Below are 24546 nucleotides of genomic sequence, written 5' to 3'. Positions count from 1 at the left end.
GTTATTCTCATTAAATTTAATTTTTATGCATAGAAAGATACATAAAGGAATTTTTTTAATTACAAAAGTGTTATTTTTATTAAAGTTAATTTTTATGCATAGAAAGATGCATAATGGAATTTTTTTATTTTAAAATTATTATTCCTATTAAATTGATTTTATGCATAAATAGATGCATAAAAGGATTTTCTTTTATATAAAAGTGTTATTCCCATTGTAGTTGTTTTTATGCATAAATAGATGCATAAAGAAATTTTATATCAAAATTAGAATTCTTTTAAATTCTATGAGTAATTGATAAATGAATAATTAAATACTCTAAGAGAGAAATTTCTATCGTTTTATATTCACACGGTTTGTAAAAGGAAAATTCAAGAAATCTATCGAGATCGAAATATTCAGATAAATGATTCTTTTATTCCTCATTGGAATTCGTAACTAATTTAGGAATCAATTAAGTGAATATTTCAAAGAAAGAAATTCAGTAAAATAGTCTGAATTATCAAACCTTTTCGAGAAAGTTAGTTCAGGGAAAATCTTATCCAACTCGAGCCTTGAATCAGACTATGACCAAGACCAAACGCTTTCGTCAGTTCGAGGAAAGAAGATGTGACTAGTTTAGAAAAATACACTCAAAAATCCTGCCAAATATGAAACTAAGTTTCAGACCCTTCGAATTGATCTGTGGATCAAGGTTATAGAATTTGAGGAATTCTGGTATGAAATTCAAAATGCCGATCAAGAAGTTTTGCGGGGGATACTGATTCAAGAAATACTCCTTGTATTCAAAAGAAAATCAAACTAAAAACTTGCATAGAAATCCTATTTTTTTTAAGGAATGTCTTATGCCAGAATGCTGGAGGGAGCATTTGGTATATGTTTTCTAAGGGAAGTTCGGTTGCAAAAGCTGGCGGCGGCGTGGTGTGCTTAAAGGACAGCTCACGGGGCAAAGTGTGCCCAGGTCTTGACCAGCCTCGATATGGTTTAAAGATGGTGTGCTTCCGGCACAATGGGCGAGGGCCGACGAAGAAGTCCCTGAGTGAAGTGCCAAGACACCTAAGGAGGATCCTGGAGGGTTCTGAGCAGACCAGGCGATGCACGGGCTCGCGGTGCCTTGCGGTGCCTAGGACACCCATGCGTATGTCATGGAAGATATGTATGATGGACGAAATGATTATTGTAATCTCTTACTGGATCTCGTTACTGACCAGTGGGTCTCAACGGAGAGTCCAGAGTGATACTATTTTTTAAGAAACAAGGGACCAGATGGAAATTTTGAGTTATGATATCTGTAACCAATAACTGTTTGTCAATGGATTATTTTATATGTTAAAGTTTTAAAGAGGAGTGTGTGTGTATCTATATTCGAAAGCAAAAGTTAAGAAAGGCATTCAATTATGTGGGTGAGTAATTGTCTGGTTCTACCGATTCCAGTGGTTGGGTGGTGGCTAACCCAAGGGCCGGATGAGGTTAGGCTAGAATCAGTGGAGTTTTAATAATTAAATTGAAATAATAGGAATACGCTTAGAATTCGAGTCGTTAAATAAAACCCTGAAGAATTTCTCAAATGAGTAGATCAACGGCTATGCCTGATTTCGGTTAGGAGAAAAACATTGATTTCCTCATATGGTTAGATCAACGGCTATGCCTAATTTCGGTTAGAAAAAGCGTTAATTTCGATTTGAATGAGATGTGATAAGATGTGAATGCGATGTGATAAGATGTGAATGGATGTAATGAGATGTGATGAGATGTAAATGGATGTGGATGAGATATGATGTGATGTAAATGGATGTGGATGTGATAAGATGTGAATGTGATGAGATGTGAGTGGATGTGATGAGATGTGGAGGATGAGATGTGATGTGATGTAAATGGATGTGGATGAGATGTGATGTGATGTAAGTGGATGTGGATGAGATGTGATGTGATGTAAGTGGATGTGGATGTGAATGAGATGAGATGTGATGATATATGAATGGGGGTGATGTGATGTAAATGGATGAGAATGAGATATGAAGTGATAGATGCGCATGTAAATGAATGGATGGATGTGGATAGATGTGAATGTGAATGAATGGATGGATGTCGATAAATGTGAATGCGAATGAATGGATGGATGTGGATAGATGTGCATGTGAATGAATGGATGGATGTGGATAGATGTGAATGTGAATGAATGGATGGATATGGATGAATGTGATGAGATGTGAATGGATGTGATGAGATATGGATAGATGTGGATGTGATGTAATGTAAATGGAATGAATGAGATGTGATGTGAATAGATATGGACGTGATGTAATGTGGATGGAATGAATGTGATGTGATATGGATGGAATGAATGTGAGGTGATAAGGATAGATGTGGATGGAATGTATGTGATGTGATGAGGATGTAATGAATGTGATGGATGTGAATGGGGTTGATGGTGATGCGATGTCAATGGATGCGATGAGATGTGAATGGATATGAATGTGATATGATGATATCTAAATGGATGTGATGTAATGTGAATAGATGGATGAGATATAAGGCGGATGAATGTGGATCTAGGTAGATGTGAATAGATGAGATGTGATGTGGATCTAGATAGATGTGAATAGATGAGATGTGATGTGGATCTAGATAGATGTGAATGGATGAGATGTGAGGTGAATGGATGTGATGTGGATCGAGGTAGATGTGAATGGATGAGATGTGATGTGGATAGATGTAATGTGATGTGATGTGGATCTAGATAGATGTGAATGGATGATATGTGATGTGGATCTAGATAGATGTGAATGGATGATATGTGAGGTGAATGGATGATATGTGATGTGGATCTAGATAGATGTGAATGGATGATATGTGATGTGGATCTAGATAGATGTGAATGGATGATATGTGAGGTGAATGGATGTGATGTGATGTGATGTGGATCGGGGTGGATGTGAATGGATGAGATGTGATGTGAATTGATGTGATGTGATGTGGATCGGGGTGAATGGATGAGATGTGATGTGAATTGATGTGATGTGATGTGGATATGGGTATATGTGAATGGATGAGATGTGATGAGGATGGATGTGATGAGGATGGATGTGATGTAATGTGATGAGGATCTGAATAGATATGATTGGATGTGATGAGATGTGATGTGGATGAATGTGATGTGATGTAGAAGATGTGATGAGATGTGTGGAACGATGAGAGTTCGTTAGAAACTGTATTTATGACATGTTTTTAAATGATTGTTTGCTAGCATTTTTACCATCTTGTGATTGAGGTCATGGAGACCTAAGTGATTGAGGTCGTGGAGACCTAAGTGATAAAGTTGCAACAGCTGATGAAGAGTCAACGGAAGACGTCTCGCGTAGCAAGGTCGGCCGAGGTCTTGACCAGTCTTGGTTCGATTTAAATGGTGAGCTTTCGGTAGTACGGTGGATGAGGGACCAAGGAAGCGGCCTATGAGTGAAGCGCTAGGTGACCTGTGAAGGAACCTAGAGGGTGTTGACCATACGGTGCTCGGGCCTGGGTTGCCAAAGATACCCACACGTGCATCGAGGAAGGAAATGGAACAAGGAGTGAGAGTTGTTTTTTGAACTCGGGCATGGATCTGGTTGATTGTCCTTGATGGTTCTCAACACGGATGAGTCCATGACTCTTTTATATGGATCTATTGGTTGATCTTGCTTATCTTCAACGGAGAGTCCATTTAGATTTTCTTATGTGATTATATTGCCGGGTACTATAAGCTAAGAACTATTGAAAAGGCCCCTAAGTGAACAGGTGGTGAGCGTTCTAGTTGCCAATGATGCCATAGGTACACCGATGAAGGAATGATTGGAAATTAGAATTCAAGCTGGATATTTTGGAGGATTATGATCAGTCATACTATGGTTTCATTAAAAGATTGTAGCATGCTTCACACCTGAATCTGTGAAGCATGCAATTTCATATTGGGTGTGTATGTGGTGTGACTATCTTGAAGTTTTCTTGAAGTGCCGACTAGGGGGCTTGGGAACTCTTTTCCCAGGTACCCGGGGCAAAACATAACCAAATTTCTAAATGGATCCTATCACACTGCAATGGTTGGATAGTTGACTAACCCATGGGATTGGATGGGGTTAGGCTACACTGATGGATCCCTAAAATGAGACTTAATTCTGTTATGTTACGATAGATGAAGTAAATTCCAGATAGTCTTTGTTCTGTGGAAAAGAATAAACGGCTATGCCTCTTGATGAGGAAAAAAAAGTTGGTCTCTATGTATAGAGTTTCCTGGAGGAATCACCCATGCTTTCTGGGCAAGGAAAGTTTTTCCGGGTTCGATTTTGGAAGAGCCGAGGGATTAGTCTCTTGTCCGGATATCCGTGGGGGGTGGAGGCCCCGAGTGAGAGGCTTTGCCCTACACAAGAAGTGCCACTTCTGTTGCTAGCGCCCCCAAATTCATTGCACAGAGGGGGTAGGGATCTTTCAGCTGGTATCAGAGAGAATTCGTTGAATTCGTTGCGCAGAGGGGGCAGGGATCTTTCAGTTGGTATCAGAGAGAATTGGCTAAAGTGGAACAACCGAGAAGCCAAAAATGTCAAAAAATTTATGAAGTACCAGTAAAAGAGTGTAATTGTGTGATGAAATTCATACAAATTGATATTCAGAATGAAGATTCATAAATTGAAAATTGGGTCTTCAGATGAAAGTATCGCAATTGTACGGATTTTAACTTGCTTGAGGCCTAGATATGATGGTATTTACTTTATAGCTCCAAGGATCGTGATTACCCGTATATATCGTGGATATATCTGCAGCTCTTTAATGACAATATATACGAGTAAATCTAAGACCTTCAAATTATAAGCAAAAATGCTATCCAGATGATAAATTCAAATGCTAGTTGATATGATTTTAGAATTCTAGTTGAGAAATGATGAGTTGATTTAGATTATTATTGAAAGATGATGATTCCTAAATTCTCGTTGTTTGAAAGTAGGCCAAGCAATTGGCAGAAACTTAGAAAAGTTCCATCAGTATCGAAAGTAAAAAATAGTACTAAAAGTGGATGTGATAGGATGTGATGTAGAGCCAAATGAATGTAAATAAATGTGACGGGATGTAAATGGATGCGATGTGATGTGATTAGATGAGATGTGGATGAGATGTGATGTGATGCAAATGGATGTGAATGCGATGTGATGAGATGTGAGTGGATGAGATGTGATGTGATATAAATGGATTTGGATGAGATGTGATGTGATATAAATGGATGTGGATGAGATGTGATGTGATATAAATGGATGTGGATGTGATGAGATGTGATGATATGTGAATGGGGGTGATGTGATGTAAATGGATGAGAATGAGATGTAAAGTGATAGATGTGCATGTGAATGAATGGATGGATGTGCATGTGAATGAATGGATGGATGTGGATAGATGTGAATATATATGAATGTGAATGAATGGATGGATGTGGATAGATGTGAATGTGAATGAATGGATGGATGTGGATGAATGTGATGAGATGTGAATGGATGTGATGAGATATGGATAGATGTGGATGTGATGTAATGTAGATGGAATGAATGAGATGTGATGTGAATAGATGTGGACGTGATGTAATGTGGATGGAATGAATGTGATGTGATATAGATGGAATGAATATGATGTGATAAGGATAGATGTGGATGGAATGTATGTGATGTGATGAGGATGCAATGAATGTGATGGATGCGAATGGGTGTGATGCGATGCCAATGGATGCGATGAGATGTGAATGGATGTGAATGGATGTGAATGTGATGTGAATGTGATGTGATGATATCTGAATGGATGTGATTTAATGTGAATAGATGGATGAGATGTAAGGCGGATGAATGTGAATCTAGGTAGATGTGAATGGATGAGATGTGATCTGGATAGATGTGATGTGATGTGATGTGATATGGATCTAGATAGATGTGAATGGATGAGATGTGAGATGAATGGATATGATGTGATGTGATGTGGATTGGGATAGATGTGAATGGATGAGATGTGATGTGGATAGATGCGATGTGATGTAATGTGGATTTAGATAGATGTGAATGGATGAGATGTGAGGTGAATGGATGTGATGTGGATCGGGGTAGATGTGAATGGATAAGATGTGATGTGAATGGATGTGATGTGATGGATATGAGTAGATGTGAATGGATGAGATGTGATAAGGATGGATGTGACGTGATGTGATGATGATCTGAATAGATATAATTGGATGTGATGAGATGTGATGTGGATGAATGTGATGTGATGTGGAAGATGTGATGAGATATAATATGATATGATTGGATGAGAATGGATAAAGACGATGGGAATACATATGACTGGATGTGGAATAGGCAATGTGAATTGATGTAGAAGAATGTGGAATAACAAGAAATGATGTGGAACAATGTGGAAAGATGAGAGTTCGTTAGAAACTATATTTATGACATGTTTTTAAATGACTGCTTTATGTCAAGAATGCTAGGGAAGCATTTTAACCATCTTGAGATTGAGGTCATGGAGACCTAAGTGATAAAGTTACAACAGTTGACGACGGAGAGTCAACAGAGGACGTCTTGCGTGTAGCAAGGTCGCGGGACCGAGGTCTTGACCGATTTAAATGGTGAGCTTCCAGTACGGTGGATGAGGGACCAAGGAAGGCCTATGAGTGAAGCGCTAGGTGACCTGCAAAGGAACCTAGAGGGTGCTAACCATATGGTGCTTGGGCTCGGGGTCGTCGAAGATACCCACGCGTGCGTCGCGAGGAAGAAAATGGAACAAGGAGTTAGAGTTGTTTTCTGAACTCGGGCATGGATCTGGTTAATTGTTTTGTTGGTCCTCACGGATGAGTCCATGGCTCTTTTATATGGATCTGCTAGTTAATCTTGTTGATCTTCAAGGGACACTCCATCTGGATTTTCTTATGTAATTATATTGCCGGGTACTATGAGCTAGGAACTATTGAAAAGGCCCCTGAGTGAACAAGTGATGAGCGTTCTGGTTGCCAATGATGCCATAGGTACACCGATGAAGGAATGATTGGAAATCAGAATTCAAGCTGGATATTTTGGAGGATTATGATCAGTGATACTATGGTTTCATTAAAAGATTGTTTTAAAGATAGCTGAATCTGTGAAACATGCAATTTCATATTAGGTGTGTAAGTAGTGTGACTATCTTAAAGTTTGCTTGAAGCACCGGCTAGGGAGCCTGGGAACTCTTTTCCCTGGTATCCGGGGCAAAACATAACCAAATTTCTAAATGGATCCTATCACTACAATGATTGGGCGGTTGGCTAACCCATGGGATTAGATGGGGTTAGACTGGACTGATGGATCCCTAAAATGAGACTCAATTCTGTTATGTTACGATGATAGATGAAGTAAATCCCGGATAGTCTTTGTTCTATGGAAAAGAATCAACCGTTGTGCCTCTTGATGAGGAAAAGAGCATTGGTCTCTATGATCCAAGTGCAAGTCTCTATGATCCAAGTGCAAGTCTCTTCCTTGATCTAACCATGTGACTTACGGGTTCGGTCGGATCAGTTTGGTTAGTTAAGGCTTTTGACTACGTTAGTATAGATTTTTTGGAGGAATCGCCCGTGGTTTCTGGGTGAGGGAAGTTTTTTCGGGTTCGTTTTAGAAGAACCGAGGGATTAGTCTCTTGTCCGGATATCCGTGGGCGAGGCCCCGGAGAGGCTCTAGCTTACGCAAGAAGTGCTACTTCCGCTGCTAGCACCCCCAAATTCGTTGCGCAGAGGGGACAGGGATCTTTTATATAAAATAATAGAGCAGAATACTTGAGCAACTAGAATACTTGAGTAACTAGATTCCATGACTGAGGTGCTCAGGTCCCAAGATGAGAAGATCATCCAATTGTATTAATAACTAGCACATAAGAAGAGACCACAACCAGTAGCATAGCCTGATGAGAGAATGAAGCAATTCATTGTTGAGTTAAGAGGGCTTCTTAACTTGGTTCACAGCCAATAACTCTAAGGGTCCCTCATCAAACTCTTTCTCTGTTCTTTTCATCACTAACACTCTCTCTTCTCCAATATGGCATTGACATTGCCGGACCCATAACCATGAGGGGAATAGCATAGCATTTATACAACAAATACAACTAGATTCACTATTATTATGTCCATCTTTCATTCATACTTGTATCTTCCAGATAATATTTGCATGTACACAAATATACCCTCCTTCACCCCATTGTTCTCAACTTTAGGTCTTGGTGTTGAGTGCGCTCCAAATCTCCACCATTTTGTATAAGAGAGAAGAGATAATATTGCTATGTACACAAATATACCCTTCACCCCATGGTTCTCAACGTTAGGTCTTGGTGTTGAGTGGGATCCAAAACTCCACCATTTTGGATGAGAGAGAAGAACCATTAGATTTGTTTATGCCTTATCCCTCTACCATCACACTAACCATTTTAGAAACTGTCACTAACAGTTTTGAGTGGTTTCAAACACAAGGCTGGCTGATGATACACATAAATATCTTTAGCTTCATGAGAGCACATTATAAATATGATACACATAAATATCTTTAGCCTCATGAGAGCACATTGTATCACCCACATGGCATTCTTAAAATTTATCCAAAAATCTATAAGCACTTAGAAGCCATGCTAATTTCTTTGGTCAATGTTTTTGCAATAGAGAATATACAATATCCCCAAATAGCTAACCAAAGTGAGAGATAAGACATTAATACATTCCTTACTTCCTCAAAGCCACTATCACCACCTAATTCAGAAGGATAGGGAAAATAGCTGAAGATAAATACTCATATACTTACCCCATTAACTAAAGAGGAATACTCGTATGCATACCCCATTAACCTCCCCCCTAACTAATTGTTTACTATCATCACATCCTTCTTAAACACAAAGTAATGTCAATGCCACTCAATCGACTACGCTTCTTTTTGTCCTCTTTATCTTGATTTCCCACCAACCCACTCAACCTAGAGGAGTTACTAGCTGCAAGAGCAGACAACATGACCCTCTAATGTGGTGAGCACTCCGGCTATTATTTTATAGCCCATGCAAGATCCCACATAAGAAGTGATGCATGCCTTGCCACTTACAGACTATGAAGAGCTGATCCATACATGTAACTCGCTTCTGCTAAGACCAAATGGAGATTACTCCATTTAATCCAGCTACAATAATTTATCCAAAAGCCTATATGGCCACTCTAAATAAGCAATCAGTGTGAACAATTGGGGATTGAGTGCACAACGGAAGCATTGAACGGAAGCATTGTGGAACAAGTGGATGCATATATGCGCGTGTGTGTGTGTGAGAGAGAGAGGCTATGGTTGTAGCAAGCACATGCAAGAGGAGTGAAGATAGAACCGACTTGTGTGGCCAAAAATAGAGAGAGGCTATGGCTGTAGCAAGCACATGCAAGAGGAGTGAAGATAGAACCGACTTGTGTGGCCAAAAATAGAGAGAGAGCTTACACGTCTCCTATCTTCTTAGTGTACACCACAAGATGGCTAAAAGGCGCTCAAGAGACACAAGAAAACCAATAAAAGATATTTGTCAATTATTGATTTTCAGCTTGATACAAAAGGCAAGCTACCATGTGCATTTTATAGATGCTCATGGTTACCCACACAATCCCTCTTGAGGTGAGGTCTTGAGGTGAGGTGTAACCATACAAACCACTCCTAGTTTTATCCAGCCTAGACCACATGCCATAAGAGCATATTTACACCACAGGGACGTGCTTATGCTTATATTTTAACACCCATCCTCAATGCATGAGTAGCATTAAACTTACATACTCTTCATTTTATAGACACCCACAATGATGCCTTTATAATGATAGGCGTTTTTACAACTGGTTATATGATCATAGGAGTTTACATGAAACAACGAAAAATTACAAGAGATTATCAGATAGATATGTGGTAGAAGAGACTATGTTGCTCTCTTCTCTTTTTCCATCCATTCATTCCCTTGAGCGGTGGCCTTGTTCACCACACTTGCCACACTTCTTCTTATTTGGGTCTTTCTTGAAACACCTAGATTCACTATGCCCCTTCTTCTTACAAAAGGTACATTTTAGGACATTCTTGGTGGTCATAGAGAGCACTGAAGAAGTGCTTGTAGATGTAGAACTTGTCCTTTTCTCTGGTTCCATCCTCAAGAAGAGAAGAGATGCACCCTTTGAGAGTGGGTGCGGGTACGTTCTTCAAAGTGGTAACAAGAGCATCATATTCTAGCGGCATGCCCTTCAAAAGCACGATTATGGCATCCTAATCATCAACCTTGCAGTTGATTGATGCCAGTTGGGCCATAGTGCTTTTGAGATTTAAAATGTGGGAGCCCAATGATTCACCTGATTGCATTTTAAGATCATAAAATTTAATCTTAAGAGCAATTTTAGAATTTTCACCTTGAGCTCCGTAAAGCTTGTCAAGCTCCTCCCACATTTGTTTGGCAGTGGTGGGGTCCGAGGTCCTTTGTGAGATGGAATGCAATGATGGATTGCGCCTTCTCATCATCGTCGATGTCGTCTTTTTATAATCCCTGTTGAGTTCCTTTGTTCCCTTCACACGAGAGACCACACACCCTTTGACATTAGCAAGTACCGAATTGAAACCTGCCATGTATGAAATCCATTGCCATTGAATTTATCAACATACATGGTCTCTTTTGCCATGACGGGAAGGTCTTAATGGCTTATTTGATTTCCAGCCTTCGATTCGTTGATGACGGCAGCACCCTTTGATTAGCTCTTGGCTTGAACGTGAGCTCTCTCTCCTCTCCACGCTTGAAGCACCGTTGGTGTCGTGAGCTTCCTCTCCTCTGCACCACCGGTCGTGAGCTTTCTCTCCAGGTCTCCACGCTTGAAGCACCACCGAATCTTCCCTTTGTTGAAGGCTTTGATACCATGTGAACAATTAGGGATTGAGTACCAGCAGTGCCCTAGAGCAATTGGTGTGTTTGGGTAAGGTCTCGTGGTGATGAGTCTTACTTCCAGCTCTAGCCCACATATGTAAGAACACTCCTTGTTGGTACAAATACAAATCTGGCATTACCCCCCCCCCCCCCCCCCCCCCCCCCCCCCAAAAAAAAGAAGAAGATTATTTTATAAGGTTAAAAGACGCTCAAGAGACAGAAGAAAACCAATAAAATATCTTTGTCAATTATTGATTTTCAGCTTGATACAAAAGGCAAGCTACCATGTGCATTTTATAGATGCTCATGGTTATCCACCACAATCCCTCTTGAGGTGAGGTGTAACCATACAAACCACTCCTAGTCTTATCCAGCCTAGAACACATGCCATAAGAGCATGTTCACACCACGAGGACGTGCTTATGCTTATATTTTAGCAATCAGAGTACCAAACTAGAACACATGCCATAAGAGCATGTTCACACCACGAGGACGTGCTTATGCTTATATTTTAGCAATCAGAGTACCAAGCTACATTGGATAGAGCTTATATGCTGATGGCACACATGAAGGAACTGTATGGGAGAACGTAGCCAAGCATACCAAGTTAGCCAACTTACAACCAAGTGGATTTGTTGGAAATTTGCTTGGTCACCTACATCATCGTGTCATGCATAGTTATACACGCTAGAAGTAGAACCATCTAGTACACATAGGTATACAACCAGCATGGTGAAGGGAGTTTCTTTGCATGTTGAAGAATATGGTTCGACCTACATGCATGAAATACTGGTCCTTAGAGTTGCTACATTCTCATGAAGAGAACATACACTCAATTGGACTTTAAACAACCTACATTCTGGCTAGAGTTGATCCTACCTACATTCCCATGAAGAGAAGATACACTTCATTCGAGTTTAAATTTAAGAGAGAAAGGGATTCCCATTTGTTACAATTTTCCATACTTTCAGCTAGCAGTGTTCCCAACACAATACATAATTAAAGGCAACAAATGCTCCATTTTCCATACTTTTAGCCCAGTAGTGTTCTCAACGCAATACGTAATCAAAGGCAACAAATGCTCCGTTTTCCATACTTTCAACTAGCAATGTTCTCAATCCAATACATAATCAAAGGCAATAAATTCTCCATTGGATTAGAGCTTGCCGTGTGATACCCGATCTCCAACAGTGATCATAGCATGCAGGTTCATGAAGTTTATTGTGGCATTGATTGACCAAGGAAAGGAAAGGTGTGAGGCTTATGACCCTGAGATTGTCTCCTTACATGAATCGAGGCCCCACGAAAGAAGTAATGATGTACTACTATCATCATTTTTTATGCTTGACATCATGTCTCTACATTAGACTTTTGAAGACATGGTCGATATATACATGCATAATGCATGTGATGTTTTGCCCATACTTCAGGAAACACCGCAATCACTACTGCTACAAACACTCAAGTGGCACAGCAGGAATGACACAATACCGACGACCACTACAAACTAGGAGATCAGGCTTTTGGGCCATGAAAAGATTTTGAGGATAGAATTTTCATCAGGTAGGGGGGGATGTTAACCCCATTTTGGGTTAACTAGACGCTCTCCACTATACATGAGAGTGAGGAATAAGTGTCATGAAAAGAGACTATCAAAGATGTAACATTTCTGAGAAAGCTAACTGCTTTGTCCAATAAGCTCACTTGGTTAGATTATGAGTTTTGGGCTACCCAAATGTGAATAAATGCTAGTTGTACAAGGACACAATCCCCCTTTGTGCTAATTCAATCTGCTAGCTCTCTACTTGCTCTTGTCTTTGGGTGAGAGAGAGAGAGAGAAAGAGAGAGAGAGAGAGAGAGAGAGAGTTGAGAGTTGATTCTTAATGCATGTTCCTCCCTATTTTTTTATGTGAGAGAGAGTGGAGAATGAGAGGAGTGAGTCATTACAGGCGGTGTAGTAGCTTTCATGGTGTAATCTTGGAGGGGGGGCTTGAAGGAGAGGAGCTAGTAATTTCCTCAAGAGATGCGAGATCAGAGGCAAGGTAAAATCCCCACAACTATTGTTGCTTGCTTGTGCCTTTCGATAAATTCAAACTGCTATAGGGGCCATAACACACACACACACACACGCACACAAATTCTCTCTCTCTCTCTCTCTCTCTCTCCTCTCTCTCTCTATCTCTCTCTCTCTCTCTCTCTCTCTCTCTCTCCGCTTTTGTGAAGAGCATGCAATGTATGCAGTGGGAAAATAGCATTTAGATCCCACATTAAGAAGGGAGCACTCTCTCGATAGCTTATAGTCCACGGCCTGTGCACCCTCTCTTTGTAGTCAAGCTCAGCACACTATCCCTCTAAACAATCGAGTCCTCTCTCTCTCTCTCTCTCTCTATAAAACTATCCAACCCCTACATACCGTAGGGCAAAAATTATACCTTAGATTATTTAAATGGTGTCACCCTTTAAATAACCTATATATAAACTTTAAACATACATATAATCTTAGCAATATGAGGTAGGGGACTTGATAGGATATAGGGCGCCCACCAGTCTTCAAAGCCATGCCCGATTTCATCGATTTTGGTGATGGAGGAAATTGCAGTTTTCATAGTTGTTGTATGTTTTAGAGAAAGTGAGTGATTTATATAATAGAAGATACAAGAAGAATTATCAGATTAGGTTATTGACCTATGTTCAGACTATATGTTAACGTTGAGCAAGAGAGTTATGCGTCTTATAGACGTAGATTCAAACAAGCCGCCCGTGAGGTCCCTAAACTTTCTATGTATGCTGTCCACTTGGACGACCTTCTTCACTTTAGGCCCATGAGATTCTTTCAAAGATGAGATTGTTTTACAGAGGATGGCAGCTCTCAACATGCAACAATAGCTCCATCAAGATGTAGAATGTGTGTGAAGTGGAGCTATAGCGTGTCCCTGAAACTAATTGTATTCTCCGGCCGCTGGCTTTGTTATCAATCAAATTGGCATCGGACCGGTTGTGGGCGACACTTGGGCGACCGCAATGGCGGTCGGTTTGAGTGGGGCCATTTGGGCACCATCATACCTTGGTCACTGGCCCTACCTTAACAACGATACGTCATAATTGGTTTTCAATAACTTTATCAAGACTGGAGACCGTTTATACCAACTGTCCGTTTCGACAGCATCTTTTTTTTTTGGGTTGTAATGCGAGATTTTTATTTGTACCAAACAGTGTGTTTAGGGATGAGAGCTGGAACTAAGACTCGATTATTGTGTCTTTTTCCACTTTGAAGGTCGAGACTCTGAACAGCGATGGCGGCAACCACCACCACGTCTTCTGATGCGTCCACGAGAACGCCCGGCTGTGTCCAGGAATCCCTCTTTTTGGCCTTCCCCAAGGAGCCGCACACCCTCCGCTGCCTCCGAATCGACCTGGCCTCCAAATTCCGAAGAAAAATCGCCTTCCATAACCCCCAGGTAAGGGACAGCATCTCCCTTCTCTTTCCGTGCGTCTGTCATGATCTTAGGAGGCTTTGGCTATGGCGAGGTAAAAGTTGCATCGTCTGAGCTTCACATCCTTAACACCCTGGATGACACATGGAAGAAAGGGGCCAGCATGGGGTTTGCAAGGGGTGAGTTCGCATGGGGGATCATGAATGAATGCCTTTATGTGGCAGGAGGCCACGGAGGAGAGGATATTGGTCCTAGAATTGAATCAGAAGTGTATGATTTCAAAGCTGGCACATGGTCCCCTATTACCGACATGCCCATGCGCATGTTAATCGATGTGTTCTTTGTATGGACAGGGAGGCTGTATGTGCGTGGGAGCAGAACCCTGAAGCTTTTCTCCTACTTTCCTTCGTCGAATGGACGGACGGAAGAATGTAAAGCCATTGTCCACCAACAAGGTTGTTGCTGCATGCAAAGAGCATACCCTTTACATGCTAGGGTTGGAGGAAGCCTTGTTCAGTGCAGAGTTTGACACGGAACAAGCCTATTTGAATATTGTCAAGTTGGATTCCGAGAATCTCAAGTGGAAGAAGGTGCTCAAATATCTGGACGAAGTCTCGCACTCTGACTGCGAGTGCACCATGGCCATGGACCGACATCCAAGCTTCCTTGCAGTTGATGGAAACAAGGTGCTGGTGATGGACCATTCAGATGAGGCTGAGGACATCAAGTTCAAACAAGTAAAAGAGGTTCTTAAGGCTTCTTTGCTGTGCCCATCTTTGTGGGATGCAGCCATAATCACTGCTTAGTTGTTGCCATAGCTGAAGTTGGAAGCTTGAAGATTTCAGTGTTTTTTTCTTGTAAGTTGGAAAGTACTTGTGGAGTATGTTCTCTGAAATGAGCTGATGGCTTTCCTTTCTCAAGTAGAGTGATGGTGTTATGGTGCTCACTCATCCAAGCGAAGAATGACCTTTTGATGCTCCATTGACCCTCTATGGAAGATATTTGTCTTCATTATCACAACAATATTTTGCAATGCAAGTAAAACATTGCATCCACGCCTTGGCTCCATTGACCCTCTATGGAAGATATTTGTCTTCGTTATCTCCTTTTTTTGGCTTTCTATTGCCGGGTTAGCTGCTTTTATCAAGACCCGAGGAGTTGTTTTTGAGATAGGCTCGTTTCTAGTCTATCAGTACAAGTCGTTAGATGGGATCTTGGATATAAGATCTTCTCACAACAATCTTTTGCAAGCGAGTAAAGCATTGCATGCATGCCTAGGCTTCATTACCTCTCTATACAAGATGCTTATCTTATCTTCTCCTATTGTCATTGGCTTTGTATTGATGAGATGATTGCTTTTATCAAGAGGTGAGGAGGGGCTAGTTCTTCTTTTAAGATAGGCTCCTTGCTAGACTATGAGTAATGTGGTGCTTTTCTCTTCACCTAAATTGTGTGAGCATATGTAAACCTTTCCATTTTATGTCTGTATGGTAGAAATGAATATGCATGTCATAGTAAAACTAATATGAGGTGATGGGACATGCTTGAAGGTAGTTTTTTCCCACCCACACTTTACCATTACAAATGTTGGACTTATACAAGGTGAGGGGTAAAGTTTTGAAAGACAATTTCAAGGCTTGTGTGTACTTTATGATTTTTTCAACAATTATGTATAGTGCACATTTCTCATCAACTTATCCAGTACATCGTCTCTCTTACTAGTAGCAAATACCTCCATTAACTTATCCAGTACACCGTCTCTCTTACTAGTAACAAATACCTTCTCATCCCAATTGTGTGATAGTAATGTGTTAACCCCATTTTGGGTTGACTTAGCATCTCTAGGTAATTCTAAGTATATACAAATCTAAATTTTTGCTAGTTAAAACCATTTCATGTACTTAAGGTCAGGAAGGCTTGTTGGTTATGATAGTGCACCTAATCAACCAGGATCCTTCGACCAGAGAAGCTTGGGGTCAGATCGCATGGTCCCAGTACACAAAGGAGTGTGTTTGCTTTGCATAGGCTGAATTCTTTTGAATCATGAAGTAGTGAGGAATCGACGGGGAATCCTCTTAATGAGGAAGTGGTGGGGGAGAAGGGCACTTCTTCTCCAACACTATCTGGAGGGTTTATGGGTTAGCTCGAGGAATCCTAGGATATGGACATAAGTCTAAAAGGGAAGCTTTACTACAAGTTGCCAAGGGACAACCATCGAGCTCGGATTTAGTAGTGAATACTGAAAGACCTAGAAGTACTACGGGACAACAACTTAGGAAAGAAGCAACCCTCAACCCACGATTTTGTATCCACCACAAACTCTGGCGAGTGACTACACGTCTCCCACGACATTGCTTGATTGGTCTGTTACACCAGACTGCTGTCTTGCCATTCTGCTGAGAGGGAAATCAGCAATAAATATTCCATGAAAAGATTCATATGGGGTGATGCCCTAGAGTGCTTCAATTGGGGATCTATTCATTAGGTAGCATGCAGTGTTGATAGCTTCAGCCTAGTAGAGGTGTTGGGGAGGTTCTTCTCTCTTAGCATACACCTGGCTCTTTTAAACAGGACTATGTTCTCCCTCTCGTCAAGTCTATTTTGCTGAGGTGTATAACTACAGGTCATTTGTCTTCTTATGCCATGCTCAAGAAGGTATTTGTTGAAGTCTTTTGAGAGGTATTCTCGTCCATTGTTTGACGTGAGGACCTTGATTCTTCTACTTGTCATGTTCTAAACCATAACATGAAACTCTTTGAAAATGCCAAATACTTTAGCTTTAGATTTCATAAAGAAAACCCAAGTGTATCTAAAATAATCATCTATGAAGGAAACATAGTATGTATTACCACCAAGTCAAGGAGTGTGGGCTAATTCACAGACATCTGTGTTGTGAATGAGGTCAAGGACTCCTCTTGCTCTACTTGTGCTTCTAGAAAATGGTTCTCTGGACTTCTTTGCCAATGAAACATGCTTCACATACATTATCAACTTTTTGTAGAGATTGGGTAAAGTACACTCACGCATATTACATATAGATGTGGTACGATGGTGACCAAAACTTTATAAGAGTGCGTGTAGGATCCACACCCTCACTCTCACAAAGTTTATTCATCATCATGTCACATTTGTGTGCAATGTGTGTGCCAAAGGCCCAATTTTCAATGGACTCCCTAAGGCCACAACACATTGAAAATTGGGCCTTTGGCACGCACATTGCACACAAATGTAGTTCAATGGTGACTAAACTTTGCAAGAGTGAGTGTGGGGACTGACTAAACTTTACAAGAGTGTGTACGGGGTCCCCACACTCACCCTTGCAAAGTTTGGATCACATTTGTGTGTAATGAGAGTGCCAAAGGTCCAATTTTTAATGTGTTGTGGCCTTAGAGAGCCCATTAAAAATTGGGCCTTTGGCACGCACATTGCACACAAATGTGGTCTGATGGTGGTGACTTTGAGAGAGCCTATATGTGGTCCTCCCAATTTTCAATGTGTTGTGGCCTTAGAAGGGTATCATGGAAAATTGGGCCTTTGGAAGAAATGTGGTTCGATGGTGACCAAACTCTATAAGAGTGAGGGTGTGGGCCCCATATTTTCTCTTGCAAAGTTTAATCACCATCATCGGACAACATTTGTGTTCAATGTGTGTGCCAAAGGTCTAATTTTCAATGTGTTATGGTCTTAGGGAGCCCATTGAAAATTGGGTCTTTGGCATGCACATTGCACACAAATGTGGTCCGATGGTGACCAAACTTTACAAGAGTTAGTGTATGGACCCTATACAGACTCTTGCAAAGTTTGGTCACCATTGGACCACATTTGTGTGTAATGTGCATGCCAAAGGCCCAATTTTCAACGTGTTGTGGCCTTGGAGAGCCCATTGAAAATTGGGCCTTTGCATGCATATTGCATAAAAATGTGGTCCGATGGTGACCAAACTTTGCAAGAGTGTATATGGAGACCACACCCTCACTCTTGTAAGTTTGGTCACCACCACCATCGGACCACATTTGTGTGCGATGTGCATGCCAAAGGCCCAATTTTCAATATGTTGTGGCTTTAGAGAGCCCATTGAAAATTGAGTCTTTGGCACACACATTGCACACAAATATAGTCCAATGGTGATTAAACTTTGCGAGAGTGAGTGTGGCGAACCCATACACACTCTTGTAAAATTTGGTCACCACATCGAACTACATTTGTGTGCAATGTGCATGCCAAATGCCCATTTTTCAATGGGCTCTCTAAGGCCACGACACATTTAAAATTAGGCCTTTGGCATGCTCATTGCACACAAAAGCGGTCTAATTAGTGACCAAACTTTGTGAGAGCCATATACACTCTTGTAAAGATTGGTCATCACCCACCAAGCCGCAATTTTCAATGGGCTCTCTAAGGCCATAATACATTGATAATTGGACCTTTGGCTTGCACATTACACACAAATGTGGTCCAATGATAACTAAACTTTTCGCAAGAAAGAGTGCGGAGTACACACTCTCACTCTTATAAAGTTTGGTCACTATCGGATCACATTTGTGTGCAATGTGCGTGCCAAAGCCCCAATTTTCAATGGGCTCTCTAAGGCCACAACACATTGAAAATTGGGCCTTTGGCACGCACATTGCACACAAATGTGGTCTGATGCTAACAAAACTTTGTAAGAGTGTGCATGGGGTCCCTACACTCACTCTCACAAAGTTCTGTCACCATCGGATCACCTTTGTGTGCAATGTGCATGCCAAAGGCTAAATTTTCAATAGGCTCTTTAAGGCCACAACACATTGAAAATTGGGTGTTTGGCACACACATTACACGCAAATGTGGTTCGATGATTACCAAACTTTGCAAGAGTGTGTATGGGGTCTCCACACTCACTCTCGCAAAGTTTGGTCACCATCGGAGCATATTTGTGTGCAATGTGGATGGCAAAGGCCAATTTTCAATGGGCTCTTTAAGGCTACAACACATTGAAAATTGGGTCTTTAGCATGCTCATTGCACACAAATGTGGTTTGATGGTGGCCAAACTTTGTGAGAGTGAGGGTATGAACCCTATATACACTCTCATAGAGTTTGGCCACCATCATACCACATTTACATTGTGCAATTTGCATGCCAAAGGCCCATTGAAAATTGGACCTTTGGCACGCACATTGCACACGAATATGGTCTGATAGTGATTGAATCATGCAAGAGTGAGTGTGGGGTCCACACCCTCACTCTTGCAATGTTTGGTCACCATTAGATCACATTTATGTGCAAAATATGTGCCAAAGGCGTAATTCTCAATGGGCTCTGTAAGGCTACAACACATTGAAAATTGGGCCTTGGCACACCTATTGCATACAAATGTTGCCATAACACATTGAAAATTGGGCCTTTGGCACACACATTACACAAAAATGTGGTCGGTGGCTAAACTTTGCGAGAGTGAGTGTGGAGACCTCAAACTTTGTAAGAGTGTGTATGGGGTCCCCGCACTCACTCACACAAAATCGGACCACATTTGTGTGTAATGAGTGTGAAAAAGGCCCAATTTTTAATGTGTTATGGCCTTAGAGAGCCCATTGAAAATTGGGCCTTTGACACATACATATGATCTGATGGTGACCAAACTTTTCAAAAGGGCAAGTATGAGGACCCCATACACATGCTTACAACATTTGGTGACAATCGGACCACATTTATATGCAATGTGTGTGTGCCAAAGGCCAAATTTTCAATGGGCTCTCTAAGGCCACAACACATTGAAAATTGGGCTTTTGGCATGCACATGGCACATAAATGTGGTCAAACTTTGGAATAGTGTGTGTGGGGTCCCCACACTCACTCTCGCAAAGTTTGGTCACCATCGAACCACATTTGCGTGCCAAAAGCCTAATTTTCAATGGGCTCTCTAAGGCTACAACACATTGAAAATTGGTTCTTTGGCACCACACATTGCACACAAATGTGGTCTTTGTGAGAGTGTATATGGGGTTCACATCCTCATTCTTGCAATGTTTGGTCACCAACGGACCACATTTATGTGCAGTGTGTGTGCCAAAGGCCCAATTTTCAATGATACCCTTCTATGCAACCAAAATGGAATGATGTATAAATATAACGGAATAATACATGGGACAAATCATGAAACTAAAATGGGATGATGTATAAATATAACAGAATAATACATGGGACAAATCATGAAACTATAACACATAAGGGTGCTAGCCTAGTTGCTCTAGGCTAAGCCACCAAACAACACAAAAAAAAAAAAATCATGTAATGACTCCAAAAGTAAGTGTTGACCTAGCTACTCTAGGTTAAGTCATTGTTACTATCTAAGTCTAGCCAATCTGGATCATCATGTACAAAATGACCTCGTTGTTGTGGAGCCTCTATAACACACTATGCAATCATAGTATCATGCTAGGCTCCCTTCACCGTGGGTGCACGCTTGTCTGCACTGCATCAAGAGCCCTCTATGCCTCTCTCTCTCTCTCTCTCTCTCTCTCTCTCTCTCTCTCTCTCTCTCTCTCTCGTGATGCCCATAGCCTAGCCTATCTCTCCAGTCAAAGAGTGAAGCTAGCACCCACATGTGTCTCCCACTCCACATGTGTAATTTGCTCAAGTGTCATGACTCTATGTTGATATGTCTTAGTAGACATGCCACTAGGTCCAGCACTGCCAATGCGCTCAAGAGATGTGTGCCTGCTCTCCTCTAGAATAGCCTATAGTAGCTGCTTAGACTTTGTCTCGGTCCACTCTAACTTTGCTAGCTCCTCGAAGCCCTTTGGGAGAGTCTCGATGCCCGACTCCCCATTAGGAATTTTTTGGACCCAAAAAGGGCCTCTTAAGGATTCTTAATTTTAAGGGATTAGAGCTTAAAAAGCTGGGCTTAAGGGAGACAAGGCCTATGATGACCCCTATTTTTTGCCTTGCCACATCAGCCATACCCCCTTAGTTTCACTTTTTAAAGGGAATATTCTCATACTCTCTTTTACTTTTTGACTTTTCTCATAGCATCATTTAAAGGTGGAGCACGGAAGAAAAGGATTCGTTCAACAAAGTAAGTAACATAAACTTTCATTATGCACTCAGTGATTTAAACAAAATAGTCATGATTTGTGTTTTGCTAGGAATTTTCTACAAGAGGTGTGTGGTTCTAATGAAGAGGGATGGAAAGATTTGGTCAAAGCCATTCTGAATACCAAGGATATTCTCTTGATTATTACTCACCCTCATCATCCTAAAATACGCCAAGCTCTTGTCAGCAATGTAAGTAGTGAGCGAGATTACCACCACCATCGATTCTTCATTAATTCAACATGCTTGTGATGCGGCTAGAATCAGCATGAAAGGGTACCAAGCAATCCGTCAGGTTGTAAAAGATGCAAGCGTATCAATAATGATGATGTGCAGCGAGCTATAGGATAGTTTTATCACATTGAGGGCACACTAACATTAGACACAGGGTCGAGCAGAAATAAAATCAAAACAACAAGTACAGAATTTCACTATGATGTTTACAATAACATCTTTGTTCATATTGAGAGACTACAACAAGCTATGGTGAAGTTCTATGGTCTTTCACCAGAAGGTGAGAACTTGCAATTGCTACTATTCATGTTTTTCAGTAGAAAATGAAGACGATTATTTTGTTTTGAATATTGTAAATTACCGTTTATTTACAATTTTGGGGAGAACACTTTCATTTGTGCTCAAGCTAGATGAGTGCCAAATTGTGAAAGGTCAGAAGCTGGAACGTATGAGCATTACGCTCATGAATGAGGCCATGATCTATGCATGGGAAAAGACTACCAAACCAAGTTTTAGTGTGCAATCTGAGAAAGAGGTCTGGTGGCTTGGTGCATTATTGTGCTCAAGCTAGATGAGTGCCAAATTGTGAAAGGTCGGAAGCTGGAACGTATGAGCATTACGCTCATGAATGAGGCCATGATCTATGCATGGGAAAAGACTACCAAACCAAGTTTTAGTGTGCAATCTGAGAAAGAGGTCTGGTGGCTTGGTGCATTCGAGGTACCGAAGGAGACACATGAGGTATTGACATGGATGTTTGAAAGGACTCCCTGGATAACAGATGTAATCAAAAAGCAAATTGATGGTCAAATTTTAGATGTAGAAAACATAGGAAAGTTCAAGGTGGATTGGCATCTTAGGGGAGATTTGAAGACAATTAAATGCATGATGGGTTGTGCTCAAGGCGCGACATCAAGATGGCCTTGTCCATACTGCAATGCTCAGGTTGATATTCCTAAGCAGAAAAAAATAAATGGAAAAGGTATACAGAAGGTTGGTATTGTTGGGAAGGATGCCTCGAAAGGTCCCAAGAAAGGGAAGAAGCAACAAGAAGATGCAGTAGATCCAACCGTGAACTGATGTTATGAAGATGAGGAACAACCAAATGCAAGATGGGTGGAAGGTGTCATGTCTCCTGATATGCTAGGAGAACCAAACAGGAATTCAAATTGGAGCCCCATCATTAATTTTTTACTAAAGAATATTCACTTTTGCACACTTCATGCATTCATGAGAATCTTTGATCGATTGCTTAAGTGCCATATCGATTATGCATTCACAATGCCTACACAAGAGAGAAAAGTTGCAGCCCTTGGTAAATTAGAGCATCTTTTTGAATTCTCTGGGTTGCCATGGCAGAAACGTGAAAATTGAAGTGAGTAAGCAGGCCTCTGGTATATCATACGAGGTTACTCAAAAGGTCTCCACCATGACTGGATCAAAGGCAAGGAGATTTTTAGAGAAGCCAGCAAACATAGAGAATTCAAAGAAGACTTGGGGACTCTGGAGAGACCTGTGTGCAATCACCACAAATATAGATTGTCTAATGCCAGCTCTTGTAAATATGCGTAAAAACGGCTTTGGATAAATTTCAATAACATGGTTCGCATTATGAATCAAAGTAGCACAACTGCCCAAGAACGAGCATCATTCCAACAACATATCATAGAATTCACCAAAAGTGTGCTAGGTGCTTGGGGAGAGTAAAGTAACACACTATATGGTAAGTTGTATAGTAAAAAAATAAACTGGTGTTTTAACCTTGACTTTTTCTAATTAAATTCTATTGTCATGTGTACAGCACATAGTTTATGCGCATGGTGCGTATTTCATGAACAAGTATGGATCGCTCGACATGTGGAGTAGGGATGGAGAAATCACATTATTATAAAGCAAGAGGGGTTTATTTTAAAAATACAAGACATGGAGGTGGAGCTTCTGGAGGAGGAACACGTACAAAATATCTACAAGAGATGTTCAATTGATTTTATCGCACAACCTTTGGTGGTTAGGCAGCAGGCCCAACAATCTAAGCTTGCACAAGAGGCACGCAAGGCGCAAAAAGTCATGCTCGGCTTGAATGGTTGCAGACCAATGCTCCCCATAGGCATGGTGCTTGATGTGCATGAATGAGAGGAGACAAAGGAGGCGTTGGGTTGTGCACGCACTAGCATAAATCTAGATGTAATAAGTCTAAGAAAATAAGTTTAGTTAGGTTTTTTTTTTGCCCTTAAAAAAACTATTAATAGTTCCTTCTCTCACTTCATTTTCACTTCACTTTTTTAGAGAGCTTGAGCTCAAGATCTACGTAGACACCCACATAAGGACACCAGCACATCACCATGTTAGCATAGTCGTACATGGATATGGCACTCACTAAGAACACCGCATGTGTTACCATGCCTTTAGAAAACACAGTGCGAGGCACCCAACGACCACATATTGGCGACACCACGGAAGAGAGTGACCCCTTGGATTCTAGGACACGCCCAATGGGATCACCAGAGTCCAACCCTCCTCCCACAGCAACACCAATGCACACACATGCAGGCCCTTCTAGTGGGAGCAAGCATGTGAAGAAGACCCTAAAATGCAGCCACCCCAGAGATCAAGATAGAGAAGCCGATGATGAGCAGTTCGACTGGGTTGGTGAAAACATTCCTACATTAAGCAGCACCATAGGTGGCAAGACCCTACTACTAGGACAGGGTCCCCTACCTACCCGGGAGGAACTTGATACACAGGTACCACAACAACAGGAGGAGGAGGATTCATACTATGAGAGAGACGAAGAGGAGGTTCTTGCAAAGTGTGCGCAAGCGTAGAAAGGTCAAGCTCTTCAAGCCAAGGAAGTCCCAACCTCGCCAACG

At 41.2% G+C, this 24546-nt stretch overlaps 1 protein-coding gene across 1 annotated transcript; it reads left to right on the top strand.

Moving 5' to 3' along the window:
• Positions 1-14134: 14134 nt before the first annotated feature.
• LOC147611725 (uncharacterized) lies at positions 14135-15424 on the top strand. Its single transcript, XM_086785027.1, has 2 exons — positions 14135-14393; positions 14723-15424. The coding sequence occupies exon 2, from the start codon at positions 14783-14785 to the stop codon at positions 15173-15175; it is 393 nt and encodes a 130-aa protein (XP_086641153.1). The 5' UTR covers positions 14135-14393; positions 14723-14782; the 3' UTR covers positions 15176-15424.
• The last annotated feature ends 9122 nt before the right edge of the window (positions 15425-24546 follow it).

This window comes from Cibotium barometz, chromosome 47, assembly GCF_041138505.1.
Source record: "Cibotium barometz isolate CiBa-2024 chromosome 47, ASM4113850v1, whole genome shotgun sequence".
Classification (NCBI taxonomy): domain Eukaryota; kingdom Viridiplantae; phylum Streptophyta; class Polypodiopsida; order Cyatheales; family Cibotiaceae; genus Cibotium; species Cibotium barometz.
Note: the sequence above shows the minus strand (reverse complement) of the source record. Positions and strands in the feature narration are given on the sequence as shown.

Excerpts from the sequence above, each read along its gene's own strand:
- LOC147611725 (XM_086785027.1), top strand. The coding sequence starts at position 14,783 with ATGGACGGACGGAAGAATGTAAAGCCATTGTCCACCAACAAGGTTGTT.